This window comes from Oncorhynchus tshawytscha, linkage group LG11 (assembly GCF_018296145.1).
Source record: "Oncorhynchus tshawytscha isolate Ot180627B linkage group LG11, Otsh_v2.0, whole genome shotgun sequence".
Lineage (NCBI taxonomy): Eukaryota > Metazoa > Chordata > Actinopteri > Salmoniformes > Salmonidae > Oncorhynchus > Oncorhynchus tshawytscha.
The window spans coordinates 7352927-7372708 of NC_056439.1; the positions used below are offsets into that span (position 1 = coordinate 7352927).

Below are 19782 nucleotides of genomic sequence, written 5' to 3' on the forward strand. Positions count from 1 at the left end.
CAGACTGAGTAAGGGCTATTTGAGAGTGATGGAGTGTTGCATCAGATGACTTGGCTTCCAAAATCACCTGACCTCAACCCAATTGAGATGATTTGGGATGAGTTGGACCGCAGAGTGAAGGAAAAGCAGCCAACAAGTGCTCAGCATATGTGGGAACTCCTTCAAGACTGTTGGAAAAGCTGTCATCAAGGGAAAGGGTGGCTACGTTGAATCTAAAATCTGTTTAACACTTTTTTGGTTACTACATGATTCCATGTGTGTTATTTCATAGTTGATGTCTTCTCTATTTTTACTATTTTCTACATTGTAGAATAAGTGAAAAACCCTTGAATGAGTAGGTGTCCAAACTTTTTTTTTTTTAAATGGTACTGTATATGGCTACTGACCTCCATTTAATTTAAAAATCAAGACGTGCTCGCACACTACTCAATGAAGATTTGTTTTATTTCTCTTTTTTTCTTGTAAAAACCACAAATGAACAACAAACAAAAAAGTATTTCTGCAAAACATTTCAGAAAATATTTATATCATTGATTGCAATGCTACAGACATGTTCCAGGCCCATTGAGCAACTGCAGTAGGGCAACCGACACAATTCACCAAGATCAAGGTCACGTCCCAAATGGTATCCTATTCTCTATATAGTGCACTACTTTTTCAAAAGTAGTGCACTATACTGGGACTAGGGTGACATTTGGGACGTATGCCATGAGCCCTCCGGTTCAACAATAACATTATGGGTGATAGAGCGAAGGGATGAACAAAACGTTACACCTTTGAAAAGGACTGACAAAGGAAAGAGATGAATACGACAGGAGGAGGAAAATATTCTGTCAAATGAGGGAATTCGAAGACTATAACGTTAAGACCTGTAGTGGCTGGTAGTGAGAAAAGGGAGTCAAGTAAAACTGAAGAGACTATGTATTCGTCCCAAATAGCACCCTGTTCCCTATATAGTGTACTACTTTTGAACTAGGGCTCCATTTGGGACGCACCCTAATGAGCGATACAGTACGGTTTTCATCCAACAAAACTCACGGCTGTGAGCGTATCAAACGGAGAGGGGTGAGGATGGTGCGAAAAGAAGGAGGGACAGCGGGGCGGGGGGGTTTCTAGGACAGGTTTGGCACCCGTTCGACGGCTCGGTTTCCCAAGGAGTCCATGGAAAGTTCAGCATAGAGTCTAGACCTAGTGGGACACCAGTCATGTCCGGAATCTTCTCCAGTCCCCTTCCCTCTCAACCCCCTCTGAAATCTATACCCTGATTCACTCTACCGCTTTGTGGGACCACGTCGTACAAACACGCACATTCAATCCATCGGGTTCCCATTTTCAGCCATGTAGAGTGAACAACACTAACAAGTGTCTGTGCTATTCATAACTCCTAACCCGCCTAATAAACACATGATGCTGCAACAGCACAGTCTACCCTCTCCCTCCATGTCTTCCTTCTATCACCCTAAGTGAGGAGTGTGAACGTCTTTTCACCCTTTTCTTGCCCCCCCTTTTCTGGAGCGCTTGTTCTCCGTATCGGGGGAGGGGTGTTTGCTGCTCCCCCTGCCTGGCTGGTGTGGGGTCTCTGTGCCCCTTGCGTAGGGGTACGAACGAGAGGGGGGTGGTCAGTTTTATGATATCCTCTGGATGAGTTTCTCCTCCGTCATACAGAACAGGACGCAGTGAGAGAGGTCCGAGATGAAGCCCTCACAGCCCCGCCGCGTCACACCTTTGCAGCCCCGCAGGTCCAGCAGCGCCAGGCCAGACGCCCTCTTCAGGTACGCCAGACAGCCGTCCGTCAGCTTGTTACAGCCTGGGGGAGGAGGAGGAGGTCTGTGACACAGGTAGAGGCATACAACCTGTACGAGGGAAATGAGCGTGTGTACTTGCGATGTTGATCTCAGGGATTGCGATGTGGGTGTGTGTACCTCCAAGGTTAATCTCTATGTTTTTCATGGGATGCGTGTGTGTGTGTGTGTATGCATGCGCCTACCTGAGAGGTTGATCTCCGTGAGTGTGTTACGCGTGTGTGTGCCGGCGGCGGTGAGCAGGCAGACGGACTGGTCCGTGAGGTCTCCGCAGTGGGCCAGGTCCAGCCGCTCTAGCAGGGGCATGTGACGGAGAATCAGCCTCAGGGTGGAGTCACTGATGTCCAGGCCGGCTAGACGCAGCACCACACAGCCACGCAGCCGAGACCGACTGTCACAGCCTGCAGGGAGAGAGGGGTTAGATACAGTACACCCTTCAATACAAATACTTACTTGCCAACCCAACCGCCTAAAACACTAGATTCATTTATCATAGGGGAAGTGAGGCAGCTAGATAATTCCCCCAAAAGAAACAACTAGTCAAAAACACCCGCACGCCCACAAACCGGTGGCCTGCTGCAGTTACAACAGCCTGTCGGAAAAGGAGAGAGAGATGTAACTCCTAACACCTCAGTCAGTTAGTATTGACTAGTGACCTGGTGGTGTGACCAGGTCCCTGATCTGGGTGTCTTTGACCCCCTCTGCCCAGCGCAGGTCCAGGGTACGGAGGCACGGCAGGCTGGGGGTGGACAGGGCTGACATGGACGACCAGGAGCAACCTGCTATCATCAACTCCTTCAGACCTGAGAGAGGAGAGGAGGTGGGGAAGGTTAATTCATCTTGCAATGTTCAGGTGTGTGTGTGTGTACCAGACAGGCAGCAGGGTTGAGGTGTGTGTGTCCTACCTGGCAGGCGGTGTATGAGTAGGGTGATCTGTTTCTTGGAAACAGGGGTCCAGGAGAGGTCCAGGGAGGTGGGCTGGCGTTTGATGATGCCCTGCAGGGCCTGGGAGGAGAGCGAGGGACAACGCGATACATCCACACCACTCCAGAGACGCTTGTCACAACTCCTACAGAGAGGAGAGAGAAGGAGGAGGGCAGGAAAGGAGAGGGGGAATCCAGCAGGGTGGAGGTGGGGGGGGTAAAGATATGAGGATCTGGACACAGTCTTGTTGGATGTCTCCCGTTTCTGGTTCAACAAAGCTTAAGTATTTTCCCAGCCATAAAAATGACATCACCGAAACAGGAAATAAACTCCTTTATCTATAGAAACAATAAGTAGGGCTGATAATTGCCAGGGAGCTCACCATGTGATATTATCGCGACACTTCGGTGCCGATGAGATTCTATTTGTAACGCGATTCGATACTGCGATTTTAATGCGATTCGATGTTCCAAACGTTTTGCTCAGAGCCACGAGAAAACGAGTTTTAAAATCAGTAATGGAAATAAGTGCTGAAAACAACATTTGCGGAGAACAGAGAACAAGCCTTGAAGGAAAAAGAAGCACAAAAATAATATTGCGATATTGTTAATACGATATATCGCCAAAAAATATTAGCCCAAAATGCAACTGTATACACCCCCCCCCCAATCACTAAAACAAGCCATGCGAATGGCTGTGAATGTTACTCTAATAACAGAGGGACAGGTGTGACTCACCATTTGTACCAGGCCTTACAGACAGTCATACAGCTAGCCAGCTCGGCTCTGCTCAGGTAAAGGAACACCGCCACCCACACCTCCTTCTCCCCTCCTTTCTCATTTCCTACATCCTTGAAAGAGGGCAGCGACAAGAGCGAGGAAGGAGAGTGGGAGGAGTGGGGAGGAGGGGTGGGGGAGGCCGAGGAGTCTGAGGAGGAAGGAGAGGCAGTGTCCCTCTCCCTGTCTGCTGTGTCGCCGTGGGGATTGTTGATACGGTGACGCGGCGGCCGGCCGACTGGATTCTTGGCGGGCTGGGCCAGGCCATTGCCGGCGGCGACCGTGCCGTTTTTGTGCCGCGTCTTCCCGAGGGTTTTATGCTGGACGTAACCTGGACCGCCGCCGTGGGTTCTGGGAGACATGGCGGCCTCCAGCTTGGGTACGATGGAGCCGGGGTGGCGTTTAGCCCTTGGGGGGCGCTGTAGGGTCACGGTCAGGTACGAGCCATTTAGGAAGTCGTCGTTAAGGTCAGACACCAGGAGAACAGGAGGCTCTGGTTCGGAGTCTGACTGGTTCTCGTCGTCTTCCTCATCCTCATCTTCATCGTCCACGTCCTCATCCTCCCCCTCCAGGTCCCGGGCCGAGCTGTCTTCCTCATCATCGTCTTCATCGTCGTCTTCCTCGTCGTCCGTTCTCCTCCGCCTGCGGCGTTGCCGGTGATCTTTATGCCGGTGGTGATGCTGCGGATCTTCCTCGCTGTCGTCATCTTCATCGTCGTCATCATCATCATCGTTGTCGTCCTCCTCTGACTCATCCCTGCGTCTCTGCATCCTGGTGCCTCCCCGGAGGCGCACTCTCCCGCCTCTCTCCCTGTCCCCTCGCCCCACCCCCAGCCCCCCTCTGCCACGCCTCATCTTCAGGGAGGAGTGAGGGGCCAGCCCGCTCCCACGGCCTGCCCCTCTGTGGGAGGAGCCTCTCCAAATGCCTCGCCTCCCAGTCCCGTAGCCTCTTCGAGAGGCGGAACCACTGCCGCGAGGGCGTGGTCCGGACATCTTCCTTCCCACGCCGCCTCCTCCGCCCCTGGAGCCTTCGTCATCATCATCCTCATCATCGTCGTCGTCATCATCATCACTGCCCGAGTCATCGCTGTGACCACCGCGACGGTAGATCTTAGCTATGCGGCCGTCGAGATACGAAGAAGACTTGCGTTTCTGGAAGGAATGGAGAGAGGGAACGAAGTATCAGTTAGGGTAAGGATGAAAAACGGTCTTCGGTTTAATTGAATACATTTTTATTGGCTGGCATGCTTACCGCATGTAACATTTTATTCTTGTCCCCTTTCACCTGAAATCAAAAAACAAATAAGAAAAACATCAATGCAACAGAAATTCACTGTTCATTGAATACTGTAACATCTCTGTTGACATAATGCCTGCTGCACTGTGAAGACAGACAAGAACATTCACATCACAAGCCGCCGTTTCTCTCACTCAACCTCCGCATGCTTTGGGCTTTCGTTCAGGCTACAAACACTTTCTGCTCCACAAATACTGTCTCATATGGACTAGACCTGGGTTCAAAGGGTTGAAAACCTCAAAATACTTTTCAGGTCTGATATCAACCCTAAAGCAAAGGGTTCTGCATTCGCCCAGTATTTGTGGAGCCCAAAGCACCACGTCTCCCCCAGCCCCTCCCCTCGTCAGTCAGAGCAGCGATAGGCGCGTGATGATGATGTAACGGGCGGGGGGAAGGACGGTGGCGGCGGTAGGCCTCTCACCCTCTTCCTGCGCCCGCTTGCCCATCTCCCCGCCCGCTTGAGGCCGCGCTGCTGTGGTAGTAGCTGACCAGGGGAGGGAAGGGGCGCCTCTGAGGACCAGGAGGAGGAGGAGGGGGGGTGGTTGGGAACCAGCCCTGGGTGTAGCAGTAACGCCCTGCCCCAGCCCTCGTCCCCCAACCCAGGAGCAGAGCCTGGCTCCATGGAGACCCCTAGAGGCCCCTGGGAGGAGGAGAGGGCGGCGGGGGAGAGGGTGCTTGCGCCAGCGCCGAGGCCAACGGACGCCCCGCTGTCGTCATCATCATCGGTACCCGAAGACTGACACACAGCACAGGGAGAGAGTCACGGCCGTTAGCTAGCCGGGACACAGTGGTGTGTGTGTGTGTGTGAGAGAGAGTGTGTGTAGATAAAGGAGGGGGGTCTACCTCAGTATCGGTGATTCCCAGAACACATTTGGGACACTCCCAGCAGCTGGGCAGATCTGTGTTCACCACACCCTCCCCTGTTACCTAGAGAGACAGAGCGAGAGCGAGAGGTGGAGGGAGAGAGAAAAGGGTGGTTAGAGGTATAGAGCATTTTGTTTGAGAACAAAAAGAAAGAGGTAAGAGGGAGAGTTTAACCTCCATCTGTACTGATGTCACAAGACAACAAAAAAGTGATTGTGTGTGTGGTCATGCATGTTTGAATGCGGATTAGATTGCGAGAGCTCTGGTGAGTAAGATGAAGCTGAAACTTGAAGGTAAAGTATAGTTTGAGGAGTGTGTCGGGGGTTACCTTGAGGCAGGCGGGGTGGGCTATCTGGGCACAGTTGGAACACTCCATGAGGGTGAGGGCGAAGACTGGCCCCTCTCCTCCCTCCTGGTTCCCCTCTCCACAGAGCTCACACACCACTGACAGGGGCAGACCCGGCTGGGGGAGAGAGAGAGAGAGAGAGAGGAGTTAATACACAGAGACTAGTATATTCTGTCAGAATGAATCAAAAACACACACACATAGTATACTAGCTAGGAAACAGATAGAGTAAGGACACAGGCATCAAATCAAAGCAGTAAGTGACACACACAGCTAGCAGAGGGAGAGTGACAATGCTTCGACTGTACAAATCTGACAGCTCACACAGATCAAACACACCCCCCTTTCTCTCACCGCCAGACACTGTCGGAGCACGCAGGTCTGTTTGAGTTTCCCCGGCCCGCCGAACTTCTTCATGTCCCTGCAGAAGTTACAGTCCCCGCACTCCGTCCTGACGCACGCCTCGCAGCGCTTACACCGCACGCGCCGCCGCCGCAGCACGGACATGGACGAGGCGGGCTTCTGGGGTCGCGGGGTCACCACCGTGGCAGACAGCTTGGGACGAGCCACCGGGGGAGGAGGGGGAGGAGGCTGGTACCACGGCGGCTGGAAGGGTGGGGGGATGAGAATGAATGGGATAAAGATACATTCAAAGTTTTAGGAGGCGAAGGCAGGCAACAGTCCAGCACAAGGATTAATCTCTGTCTGGAAAAGCATCCCTCTGTGGATTAAATGACCCTTCGAATTTGAGAGTCAGATAAGTAACATGGATTTTAAGCGTTTGAGGTGTGGAGGAGTCTAAGAACGTGGCATGAGTCGCTCTCGTCTTATGACAATGTACAGTACAAGCGTGTTAACCCTTCAGACTTGTGGGTAGAGACCTATATGGACAGGGCTACATTGAAATGGTTCTCACAGAACAAAATGCATAAGAATGGTAGCAACAGTTATGGGTTATGATGGGAAAATTATTCAACCAAAGTTGAGGACAAGTTTACCTGACAAGATTGAATCCAAACATTAAACTTGATTTTTTTTTTTTGGGGGATTTTACCCCTTTTTTTCTCCCCAATTTCGTGGTATCCAATTGTTGTAGTAGCTACTATCTTGTCTCATCGCTACAACTCCCGTACGGGCTCGGGAGAGTCATGCGTCCTCCGATACACAACCCAACCAAGCCGCACTGCTTCTTAACACAGTGCCATCCAACCTGGAAGCCAGCCTCACCAATGTGTCGGAGGAAACACCGTGCACCTGGCCACCTTGGTTAGCGCACACTGCACCCAGCCCACCACAGGAGTCGCTGGTGCGCGATGAGACAAGGACACCCCTACCGACCAAGCCCTCCCTAACCCGGGCGACGCTAGGCCAATTGTGCGTCGCCCCACGGACCTCCTGGTCGCGGCCGGTTACGACAGAGCCTGGGCGCGTAAACTTGATTTTATGTGCATTTAACATTTACTGTAATCTGGATACTTCTGTAACATAATTTTTTTAAATATATTTTTCAATAATTATTATTCAATTCAATGCACTTTTATGTGAAGAGTCTTCAACTATATAAAGGTCCTTTTTGAGCTCTCCTAGTTGTGCCGCTGAGGAACTAGAGCAGGTACACTTGTAGATGATTTGTTTGGAACACAGCCCTGTGTCCCCGCCATCACACAATTACTGCTGTGGTTCACACTGTCCAAAAACATCTCATTATAAACTGCAATCTGGGTCAAGTGTGCATCACTTGAAAACTTGTTTCTACTGCCAACATGATTGGCTAAGTTGTCAAATGCGATCTTACGGTGTCAGGCTTTCACACGGCAATTCAGAGAAACAGATCGGAATTTCGGTGTGCGTAGAACGGAGTCGGGAGTGCATTCGTGTGCGTGACGCGCCTAGAAATTCTCTTCGATAGACAAACATACCCTGTTCTGAACAGAATGAGCCTATGACACCATGCCATCTTATACTTCAAACAGTGATCATTAACACTGTATATGACATGAGTTTTATATGGAAATGTGCAGTTCACATTTGGACTCAGGTGTTTGGCTTGTATGATGTCAAAGCTATATTTATTATCAACCTCAACACTTCATCTTTCAAAATATATTGAGTCCTCAATTTAAAATGCATTTCCATCACTCACACCCCCCCCCTCCCAAAAAAAAGGAAGGGTGGGAGGTCAACTTCTTGTCGTGCGGTGCTCAAGTTTATAATGGCTATCAGGAGCCGTGAAGTGGAGAACCTGAGCTCTGACGTCAGGTACAGCATGTTACCGTACAGCCGCTGGCGTCCCAATTAAGGCGCTTATCAGTGGCCAAACCTGCCAATCTGAACCCGTTTACGGCTACGAGTGTAAACGGTTACTATGAGCATGTGACTGAATGTGGCGTGTCCTTCTCACCCTAGTGGGCCACTTGACGATGGGCTTCCCAGTGTAGGACAGTTTGGGGATGTCATTAGCATGCTCCTTCAGCAGGGCCTTAAGAGAGGACAGGAAGGTTAATACGTGAACAAAAAAGACACACACACACTTTATAATACATGTCAATCACCAGACGCTTTTATCTAAAGTGACTTACAGTCAGCCCTGCATGCATCCATTTTGATATTAGGATATTTAACTCGTCAGACACACCCCGTACCCACCCTGATGTCGTGCAGCAGCGCGGGAGCATTGTGTATGCCCGCCGGGACACAGTTCTTCTGTGAGGGCAGCGACTCCAGCTTTCCCAGCAGGTTCCACAGCCCCTCCAGCTCAAAGGGCGTCAGGTGAACCTTCACCCCGGGCTTAGAGCCCCGCGTCGGGGGAGCCTCCTCTTCATCCTCCCTCTGGGTGTGGCCGTTGACGGACTCACAGGTGGAGGGGTCTCTCGTAAGACCTGGGAGGGGGTGGGGGGCGGCAGACGGAGAGATTAAGAGGCGGAGCCGGAAAGAGAAGACACTTCATGGAGCAATTCAAGGTTTGTAGTCCAACACGTAATACGGAGAACGCACGCTTCAAGCTATAGATCTCGTGTTGTCATTCACACGTAATTACCTAATATAGAGTAATGATGGTTAGAGAAGTGTTGGGAGGGGGGGTGAGAGAGAGAGCGAGAACAGAGAAAGACAGAAACAGAGAGAGGGTAGTGCTGGCACTGACCGATGCCCAGGGAATGTTTCTGGAAGTCAGGCGTGAGGTAGGAAGTGTTGGTCAGACTGAAGAGGTATCTCTCCAACACGTACCAACACATCTCATAGTAGAACGGGTAACGGAACTTAGCTGGTACCTGCACAGACACCAAGTTCAACTTATTAGTAACCTCCACTACATACATAGGAACTTCTCTTCTACGAGTGCTCAGGAATAAAAACATTCAGTACATTTAGGAGAGAGAGATTAAATGGGAGAATGTGTGTGACCCACCCGTGTCCTGTCCTCAATGCTGTAGATGTTGAGTTGCATGGGGATGTTGAAGCTGTGGAGAAAGTTCCCCCCAAACACCAGGGTGTCCACTGGAGTGTAGACCGCATGGATCCAACCTGACAGGACACAAACAAAGATCAACATCAGAAACAGGAACAGACAAGACTAGGTTGAAGTTCAAACGGCTAAATATCTGTATGTGCCAAAGCACAAGTACAATTCAAAGTATATTTATTATGGATCCCCATTAGCTGCTGCCAAGGCATTACAATACATGTACACCAGATTTCACTACATATTAAGTGGGTACCTGAAGGGATCATGAAGGTATAGCCCTGCTTCAGCTCTATCCTCTGACAGTCCTGGGCCTTGTCTCCCAGGAAGATGTCTCCCTGTTTCCCTGACAACACCCAGTCCTCATACAGCTCCAGGTTCTGAGGCGTGGGCGGGATCAGCCAGAACACCTGACAGGAAGCAAGGGGTCAGAGGTAAGAAGTGAGGGGAAACAAGAGTCGCTCTTACTCGAATCCCAAGTCGTAGGGGTCCGAGTCTTAAGTCGAGACTCGAGTCAAGTCTTGCAGTGTGAGATTAAGCCGTCAGCTCTTACCTTGCCTCCCCGCAGTATGTGGTACCAGACAGAGGAACCTCCGAAGTCAATGTGGAAGTCTGTGTAGCAGCCCTGCACACTCATTAGACAGTACCTGGAACAGAGGTTGGAGGAGGGAAAAGGGGGAAGGAGAATGCAGTTGATGAGGGAGAGGGTCTCACTTCTGCACTTTGGGGTACTGCATGTCTGTGATGGGAGTTGGCAGAGCCTGAAGACCCTGGTCAATAGTTGTGCACTACATAGGGAATAGGGTGCCATTTGGGGGACACATTTGAGCCTTACTTCTGCACTTTGGGGTACTGCATGTCTGTGATGGAGTTGGTGGAGTCTCTCTGTCTCTCCTTCAGGTGCCGAGGCCACATGTTGTCCACCCAGTCTATGATGTCCACCTGATAAGATACACAGGAGGAGGTAAGAACAGACAGGAGGGTGTGTGCGCGCCGATATGCGTGTCTGCGTGCTAATATGCCTGTGTGTGTGTGTGTGTGTCTCAGACTGGCAAACGCGGGCCTCCGGATCAGGATCGTCAGCTCGGTGTGTGTGTGAGTGTCCGTGCGTTCCTATGTGTATATATATATCAGACTGACCGATGTAGGCCTCTGGACCAGGTTCTCCAGTTTGGTGTGGCTAAACTCCAGGCTGATGACGTTGTAGAGTTTGTCCCTCTGGGAGGGGGGCGTCTCGTAGTAACGTCGCCACTGGGCCATAGACATCTCTATACCCTTCTGAGTGCTCACATCCATCACATCGATCATACGCCTGCTGCCTGGGAGAGCCAAGGAGGGGGGGAGAGAGGAGGGGGGACAGACAGATGGGTGATACGGTGAGGGGAGGAACAAAGGAGAGAAAGACAAAAAGGTGAGAGGGAAAGGTCAGAGTGTATTTAGTGTTTTATTGGGATCCCCATTAACTGTTGCTGAAGCAGCAACTCTTCCTGAACGTGAAATAATACAGAACATCAACAGACAAGAACAGCACAAGGACTGAACGACACCAATTTAAAATGAGAACAGGACAACAAAAAGGTCCTGCTGACAGGTACCCACACATCAGTACAGTACATTCTAAAAGTATAAAAGTATACAGACACGTTGCCCGTTTCCACTTTTTGTAACGTTACAGCCTTATTCACAAATGGATCAAATCTACACACAATACCCCATAATGGCAAAGCAAAAACAGGTATAGATTTTTTGGGGGGTGATTTATTAAAAATAAAAAAACAGAAATACCTTATTTACATAAGAATTTAGACCCTTTGCTAAGAGATTTGAAATTGAGCTCAGGTGCATCCTGTTTCCATTGATCATCTTTGTGATGTATCTATAACTTGGAGTCCACCTGTGGTAAATTCAAATGAATGTACATGATTTGGAAAGACACCCACCTGTCTATATAAAGGTGGACAGTCATGTCAGAGCAAAAACCAAGCCATGAGGTCGAAGATATTGTCTTTAGAGCTCAGAGACAGGATTGTGTCGAGGCACAGATCTGGAGAAGGGTACCAAAACATTCCTGCAGCATTGTAGGTCCTCAATAACACAGTGGCCTCCATCATCCTTAAATGGAAGAATTAAGGAACCACCAAGACTCTTCCTAGAGCTGGCCGCCCGGCCAAAACTGAGTAATCAGGGGAAAAAGGCATTGGTCAGGGAGGTGACCAAGAACCAAATGGTCACCAACAGAGCTTGAATTTCTCTGTGGAGATGGGAAAATCTTCCATAAGGACAATCATCTCTGCAGTACTCCACCAATCAGACATTTATGGTAGAGTGGCCAGACAGAAGCCAACTCATCAGTAAAAGGCACATGACAGCCCACTTGGAGTTTTCCAAAAAGCACCTAAAAGACTCTCAGACCATAAAAAACAAGATTCTCTGGTCTGATGAAACCAAGATTGAACTCTTTGGCCTGAATGCCAAGCCTCATGTCTGGAAGAAACCCGGGACACCATCCCTATGGTGAAAAATGGTGGTGGCATCATGCTGTGGGGATGTTTTTCAATGGCACGGACTAGGAGACTAGTCAGGATCGAGGGAAAGATGAATGGAGAAAAGTACAGAGAACCTTGATGAAAACCTGCTCCAGAGCGCTCAGACTATTCACCTTCCAACAGGACATCGACCCTAAGCAGACAGCCAAGACAACGCAGGAGTGGCTTTGGGACAAGTCTCTGAATATCCTTGAGTGGCCCAGCCAGAGCCCGGGTTGGAACCAGATCAAACATCACTGGAGACATGAAAATAGCTGTGCAGCGATGTTCCCCATCTAACCTGACAATGCATAAAAACCTGTTTTTGCTTTTTCATTATGGGGTACTTCATCAATTTTAGAATACGACTAACGTGATAAAATGTGGGGAAAGTGAAGGGGTCTGAATACTGGCTATCAGTTAATTAGGTCAGATCGGGAGAGGCCTTGTTCTGTGAGGTCTTGTTTTGAAGCAACATTTTTTGCAGTTTGCTTGAGTCATTTGAGATGGGTGTTCCATGAAATAATGGCTCTATAGAATACTGTGCATTGCCTTGAATTTGTTCTCGATTTGGGGACTGAAGAGACCCCTGGTGGCATGTCTGGTGGGTAAGTACACCTGTCAGAGCTATATGTAAAATGATTATACAACCAATTTGGAAATTAACACTATTTCTCACAAGAATTGATGCAGTCAATCTCTCTTTGAGCTTTGAGCAGAGACACTGACATGCAGACAGTTGACATTAGCCCCCTGTGCACATTGAAGGGCAAGACATGCTGCTCTGCACTGGGCAAGCTGCAGATTTTATAAGTCCTTCTTTGCAGCACTTGACCATATCACTATTAGATCAAACTAGAGCCTGCAGGCTTGTTTGGTTGACTGTGTTGTTAAAAATGGGAGGGAGGGAAATAAAGGAGATGAGTAAATGAGGGAGTGTTAAAAAGCCAAAAGAAATGGAGGAAGAGTTAGCATATAGATAGAGTGTGGGTGAAGGAAAGAAGTTGGAAAAAAGGGGAAGAGGCGTGTTTGGATAGAAACACTGGAGGAGGGTGGAATCTTACCAACAAATATCTTGACGTCGTTCACACTGAAGTCAGGATCTGGCATCCTTTAGAGAACACAACAAACCGGGGTTACATACTACTCAAGGAGACTTACAGACTAACACAATTTCAGCCATTCTAATTGCCCCAGAGAGAATAAAGCGAGTGCGTTTCCAACAGAGTTTGGAGAGGGGGGGGAGGGGTACTTACTTGATACCCAGTCCGTCTGGCTTCTCAAAGATGATCGGGTCCCTCAACCCACCTCTTTGGATGTACTCAAACGTGAGGTCTGGAAAAACCACACACACACACAAGATAATCCATAAACTAAACAGGAATCCTCAAAGCTACTCAAGTTTGTAACCCGATAGCATACTACTACTGTCAAAAGACGTGCATTATATTGGGAATAGGGTGCAATTTCAGACGCAGCCAATGTCTCCAATATTTAGCCACAGCCAAACCCTCCACTGTAGAAGGACACAGATATAGGATTACGATGACCCCCAACACTGACCTTTCCCCTCCATGCGTTTCACCCTGTCTGAGGTGAACCTTTCGCTCCTCAACTTCTCCTCCAGGTCAAAGGTCCTCTTCCCCTCGATCTCGTCGTCCGAGATACCATCGTCATGGTAGCGCCGCCTCGTGCCCGACCGCTGGAGTGAGGAGGGGGAAGAGGAAAGAGATGAGGAGGGGGGAGAGGGGGAGCAAAATAGAATAGGAAAGAGGAATGTGAGGAAGAGGGAATAAAGAGCAGAGATTTACCTCAATGTGTTCAGCAGCTGTAAACCCTTTAAATCCCATTGAGCACTATTTTAGGGTATTTACGGTACTTTGTAATAGTTAGGCTTAATACTTCTAGGTTCTTTAAGGTCTTTCTGTCAAATGTAACGCTACTTAAAGACAGCAGCGTTAGGCTGTGTTAACAATGCTCCCACACAGTTGCCTGCTGCTCCCTCCTACAAAAAGAAACCTGCTCTCGTGCCAAGAGATTGAAGTTGCAATACAACAACACACTGGGGCAAGGAAGAATGAACATACCCACACAAACCCATATCAACACAGACAACACACAGTACATTGATGTTCAGACTAGGGTATCAATTCTCTAATGTAGCCTATATTAATTTCCCCTCACACTGACTCTCCCTTCTCTCGGGGATGGGGGATAAAGGGAGAGGGAAAGAACAGGGGGGTACTTGGAACCTTTCTTTACCCAGTGCTTCAAGGGCACAACAGATGATAGAAGGATAATATCCCACCCTCCCCTAAACCTGACTTAAGGACCATGCCCCTTTCCCCTGCTCAATATTGTCAACCTAGGTTTATAAGATATTAGGTAGAAGTCCATAGATTTTAAGTTTGTAACGCAGCTGGCAACGCAAGTTCACGAGGACACATAAAATTTGGATAAATATGAGGGAAAAAATGATCTAGTTATCCAATGTCCACCCCGACTCATCATCCTCAATAACACATGCTAGGTTATAGTAAACCCCCTTTTAGTGTCCATCCATTCTCACCGCCTTGCATTGGGTTGACAGCTTCAATGATTAAAAAAAGCATGGTGAGTTCAAAGGGGACTTTTCAAAAAAACCTAGGTAGGTAATAAAATGAAAGCAATCTGTCTGACATGTAAGGCCCCCATAAAATGGTCCATTTTTGGCCTGAATCCACATAATTTCCCCCCCAAATTCCATTTTCTCCGTTTTGTTTTTCCATGTTTCTGTTAAAATGTTTTTTTTTGTGTTTTTTTTTTAAGTTTAAGAAATACAACAACATTTAATGTTCTAAGTGCACAACAATGGATACACCACATCAGGAGACTACTTTTGAGGTCTTGGAAAAAATCAAAGACATTTTTAATTATGGGTGTAGTTACCCTTTAAAGCAAGTGTGCATGCCCTTTGGTTAGCAGTGTTTCTGTAGCGCTCATGTGATTGCAGAGTCTGCAAAAACAAATGGCCATTGGATTGACGCAAATAATCACAATATCATTTTGCCAGAAAGGCAGAGGCTACTTTTTAATTAACATTTAACTGAGAGGGTTTTTCAGAAAGCCTTTCCATCTACCAGCAGATGGTTATCATTAGCAGTATCGCTAACAGCTACACAAAGTGGACCAGGGAGTGGGCCAGGGTTGCCATAGCAATGCACCAGCTGACCCTGGGAGGGAGGGGAGGGGGGTCCAGCAGCCCAGAGCTCAGTGACAACAATAAGAGATGTCGGAGAATGCAATCTCTCCGCCCGTCTTACACATACAAACATCCTCAGCTAGCCCTGAACACACACCTCTAAACATCTTCAGCCTGAACATGACACACACAACTCCTTGCAAACACCGCACAATGTGAAACGACCTCACTGTATTGTCCACCAGTCAGCCACAAGCCAATGCCACTCCACAGCAGGACATTAAACAGCACGAGTATCCACCGCTGTAGCAGCCAAATCAGTGACACCAGATGCAGCACGAGGCACCTGCCCTACCTCCAATATCTCACTGCCCATCTGCCAGCCGCCGCAATCCTCCTTGGCTCCGGGCAGCCCAGCCCTTCAAAAAGACAACCCTGGCCCAGTAAATTCAAAATCCATTATCCATCTTTAAGCCTGGTTTGACGAGAGAGCTTTGTTCCATTCAGGCGGTTTGGTAGAGGAGACGGACACAACGGCATTGCAGTGAATTGCAGCGAGCGGCGTAATGCAGTGCGCCTGTCCGTCTGTGCTCCCCTGGGCCAGTGCCCAGTACAGTGGACAGTGGCTGCGTGTACCCAAATGGCTCCCTAGATAGTACACGACGTAGGGAATAGGGTGCCATTGGAGACACAGACAATGACACAGCATACCGTCTCTCAGCGACGCACTACGCTGCCACAGCACCCGGCAAAACCAACCACCTTTAACGGAGACATCACACAGACCAGCTGCTGGTCACACACACACACACCGCAGTGTCCAGCTCCACCTAGTATTCCCAAGGCGGGAACTCAGCTTGCATGACGACAAACTCTAGAGAGAGAAACAGTCTGGAGGGGTGCGGGGGGGATCCGTCTGGGAGATGCCTTGGCTGCGGAACGACGGACAGCCATGGCCCCTGTCTAGATCCTGGGTCTCCAGGTCGCCCACTCACTCAGCTACTGAAGAAACAATGGACGACCCTGAGCCACACAATCACACCACGACGCCTGAGCAACCAGAGTGGGTAAGGGCCGACGCAGTATCTAACCGCATTGTCCATGTTTATTATCAAAGATCATCGCCAAGAGACGGTGGGTCTCGGAGCCAGTACAAGCAGGGCTACAGATGCTCTCTCTCCCCCCCCTCACTGCAGCATTCCAGTATCCTTTTTCCTCTCAATTTGATTCTATTTCTCTCCTTTTCTCTTGCCCTTTCCCTCTCTTGCAGTGCACCTTGGGGAATCCTGTGGGATGGAGAGAGACTCGACACACCTCGCACCTTCAGTGTCACCATTACATCCCTCTCTTTATCTTTCTTCCTCCTCTTTTCCCACATCCCTTCGTAGTGCAGCAGCATCTCTGTTCGCCATCCTCCGCTCCCCCTCGTCTCTCTTTTTTGAGTGGAAAAAAGGCCTGCGGTCTATCCAGCTCTGTCATCCTTTCGCCTCTGCAGTGCCCCCCCCCATCATCATCATCATCCCCTTCATCTGCATTTCTGCTCACATGGCCAGTCAGGCAGCCAGCCTCTCCAGTAACTTCTCCTCTCGCTTCACACAGAGCAGACAGCGTGCTCTCACCAGTGTCCTCTCCACTCACTCACACACTCCCCCCAATCCACTTACACCGTTGTACTGCATGCAATATGCCTTCTGGAGATGCATGGCTCAAAGTACAGGCAAAGAAAAAGAGCTCCCCCCCTCTCCCTAACAGACCAGAGACTAAGAGATGTAGACCTGACCACTACTGCCTAAATCTCATCCTATTCATAATTAATAAAACTTTGTCTCTGCATCAGAGGAGTGATGCTGCCTGGCTACTGCTCTGAGCGATTCATGTTCTGCTTCTGCTCTGACAAACGTGACTATCGTCTGAAACGCAACTTTAACAATCACAACACTGTACATTACAAACATAATGTCCAGTCTAGTAAAAGCCTTTGTGTCTCACCTCACCTGTAACTACCCAGATTCTACACAGTCAGGTAGGCTGAGATCCTAGTCACCTTACTAAACCCTGCAGTACACATTCAAATTCACTCAACAGGCGTGAAGCCAAGGATACTCCTGTCTGATACCCATAACAAACCAGAAATACAATTACAATCGAATGCAAAAAAATATATAAAAAAATGACTCACCTCAAACACAATCAATAATCTTATCTGACATGTTGGACCCTCAATCAAAAACACACCATGTAACAAAAATGTGCAATATTCCTTTTCAAGGCTTTAGCTAGATCTGACACTAATCCCAGCCATTGCCCAACCCAACCCTGTGATCACTGCTCCAGACATAGTTGATCTGGTCCTCTTTAACCAAATGTCTTCTGCTCGGTTTGCATTTACAATGTTTTGGCGCGACTGTGACATGATGCACACTCCTGGCAGGGTTTAACCTCCCAAACAATGAACACATGAACCTGGCTCGTCTTAAAATGAGACCCGCTTCCCTTTATAATGCACTACTTTTGACCAAAGAGCCTGTTTTCCGTGCTCTCTCAAATTGCAGTCAAGAGTGCCAATATGGACTACATGACACCATCAAGCAAGACAAGTCAGAGACAAACTTCTCAGCTTTTTGGTATTGGAAACAAATTAAATTGTTACTTAGGGGGAAAAAAAACACTAGTTATTCCCATAACATAAATTATGAGGTATTGGAATTTAAACGTAGACTAGTAACGTTAACTCACTTCCTCTGACTGTCTTTATAATCCCAACATCTCAATCCATATGCATGGTTTAAAAAACACACAACAAATAATTAAATATCCATAACACGCACCTTTCAACATAGTTAGTGACTACCGGCAGTCCATGCCATTTCAGATCGTTCATCACCAAAGTCTAAAGTAACGTTAGCTAAGAACTCTTACTACAGACAAAACAAGGAGACATTGAAATAACGCTGGGCCAACTAGTTACTTACCAGTCGCTTACTGAACCGTGGTCGACGCTTATCTTCCATATTTTATGGACAGTTACTTGAGACAGTGGACTGCTTTGGTAGGCGATTCGCCGATACACGTGGGTCCCTGACTGCGCTGTCAAGCTGCTGAACACTACAACTAACTCGTGATTGGAAATATAGTTTGACTTTATTTGACAGAGCTAAGCTAACTTAAACATTGCACTACTAGAAATCAGCTGTGTCTACTGTCACTTGCGGGTTAAAAACAGCCTTTCAAATCGGACAAACTAAATCTAAAATACAGTCAACAATGTAGCCAAGTTAAGACATTTTGATTTGATTCAACAACACCGTACGAATAAAGAGCTAACGATAGATAATTACTACTAGGACATAGCTAGTGAAATAGTAAAGAGGCTAGCTATCCCCCACTAAAGGGAAGCATTGTTGTCGATCACCAAAACAAAACCCTACCGAGAGAATGGGATTAACCAACAAGTTTTAGTTTGTGTTTATAGCGCCAATATTGCATTTGGGATTATAGTGTGGTTCATTATCTAGCGTTTAGCGTGGTTATAGCTAAAGTTAGCTATAGAGTGTAGCTTACAATTGATACAATTTAGACACTTGTCTGGCTAGTTTTAGGGTGGTGAGGGGGGTGAGGGGGTTACCAGTCCTGGGTTATTTGCGGCAAGTAACGTTAGTTCACACACATTTTCTTATGCTGAACAACAAACTGTTAGCTAAACTAAAACGAACGTCCGAGTTTAAAATGCAACGGCAGACAGCGAGTAACCTATTATTTCCAAGGGAACTTTCCGTTTTGTCTTTTGGAAAACTCCAGCCAAAGAGTTTAGGAAATCGTTAAAAATCGGGTAATATTAAATGACAATTAAGTTCTGTTAAAATCGACAGAGAACACCGGTTTAAATCGCAGTTATATATGTATAATATCCGATTGTCGGCGGTCAGCCATCCGCCGCCATTTTCATCTCGTCACAAAACGCCACTAGTTTCTCAAGACCCGCCTACAACAATAAAATTGTCCAAAGGCAGCAATGCCGGCGAGGCGCTAAATGGTCGGTAAGTATGTCACTCAGAAATACATTGTCGATAGGGATTGGACAAACATACAACAAAAAGTGAAAACGACACGTGAATGACCAATTACATTGCAAGTTATTGGACGACTCGAACTCCAATTGGCGACCATTTTGCTACAGTCTTCAGACGAGAATAATAATTGGTCAACATACAAAAGGGGTCAATATGGCAGCCAATGAACTATCACGCAATTCAGACATCGTGTTACCCAACTCAACCTTACAAAAATTGCCAGACCAGCCATACAACTTATGAACCCATAAAAATCAAATGTATCTGTTACACACCACCATGATTGAGTAGAACTGTTCAAGGACGGTCGACCGGGCCAGTCTGCGTAGTCTGCTTCCTGGCTTCTGCTGTGTCTTGACTCCCGGAGCTTTGCATTGCTGAGACACGTTTTCTGGGTAGCTACCTCTGTCTTGGGTTGCTACAGCAAAGCCGCCCATTCATGGCAGTTGTAATCCGGAAGCGGCTGTCTATTGGTCCCACAGTTGGGTGGATGGCAGCAATTGGAGGCTTTGGCCTGCCAATTAAACAATATACAGAC

General features: G+C 48.2%; 1 protein-coding gene across 4 annotated transcripts; it reads right to left on the reverse strand.

Annotated features, from left to right (window-relative positions):
• Positions 1-426: 426 nt before the first annotated feature.
• On the reverse strand, positions 427-19738 carry LOC112262401 (lysine-specific demethylase 2A-like). 4 transcript variants are annotated; one of them, XM_042329733.1, is made up of 21 exons: positions 19520-19738; positions 13557-13695; positions 13250-13328; positions 13058-13104; positions 10609-10787; positions 10304-10410; positions 10022-10115; positions 9725-9878; positions 9415-9530; positions 9151-9277; positions 8655-8887; positions 8410-8487; positions 6363-6614; positions 5991-6125; positions 5642-5725; positions 4754-4786; positions 3464-4653; positions 2708-2871; positions 2459-2605; positions 1988-2203; positions 427-1807 (listed from the first exon to the last, which is right to left on the reverse strand). In XM_042329733.1, the coding sequence occupies exons 1-21, from the start codon at positions 19679-19681 to the stop codon at positions 1626-1628; spliced, it is 3918 nt and encodes a 1305-aa protein (XP_042185667.1). In that variant the 5' UTR covers positions 19682-19738; the 3' UTR covers positions 427-1625. The 4 variants fall into 4 exon arrangements, with proteins under 4 accessions (XP_042185667.1, XP_042185668.1, XP_042185669.1 ...); XM_042329734.1 differs by lacking the exon at positions 19520-19738 and adding an exon at positions 18147-19142; XM_042329735.1 differs by lacking the exon at positions 19520-19738 and adding an exon at positions 15530-15672.
• Between the last annotated feature and the right edge of the window lie 44 nt (positions 19739-19782).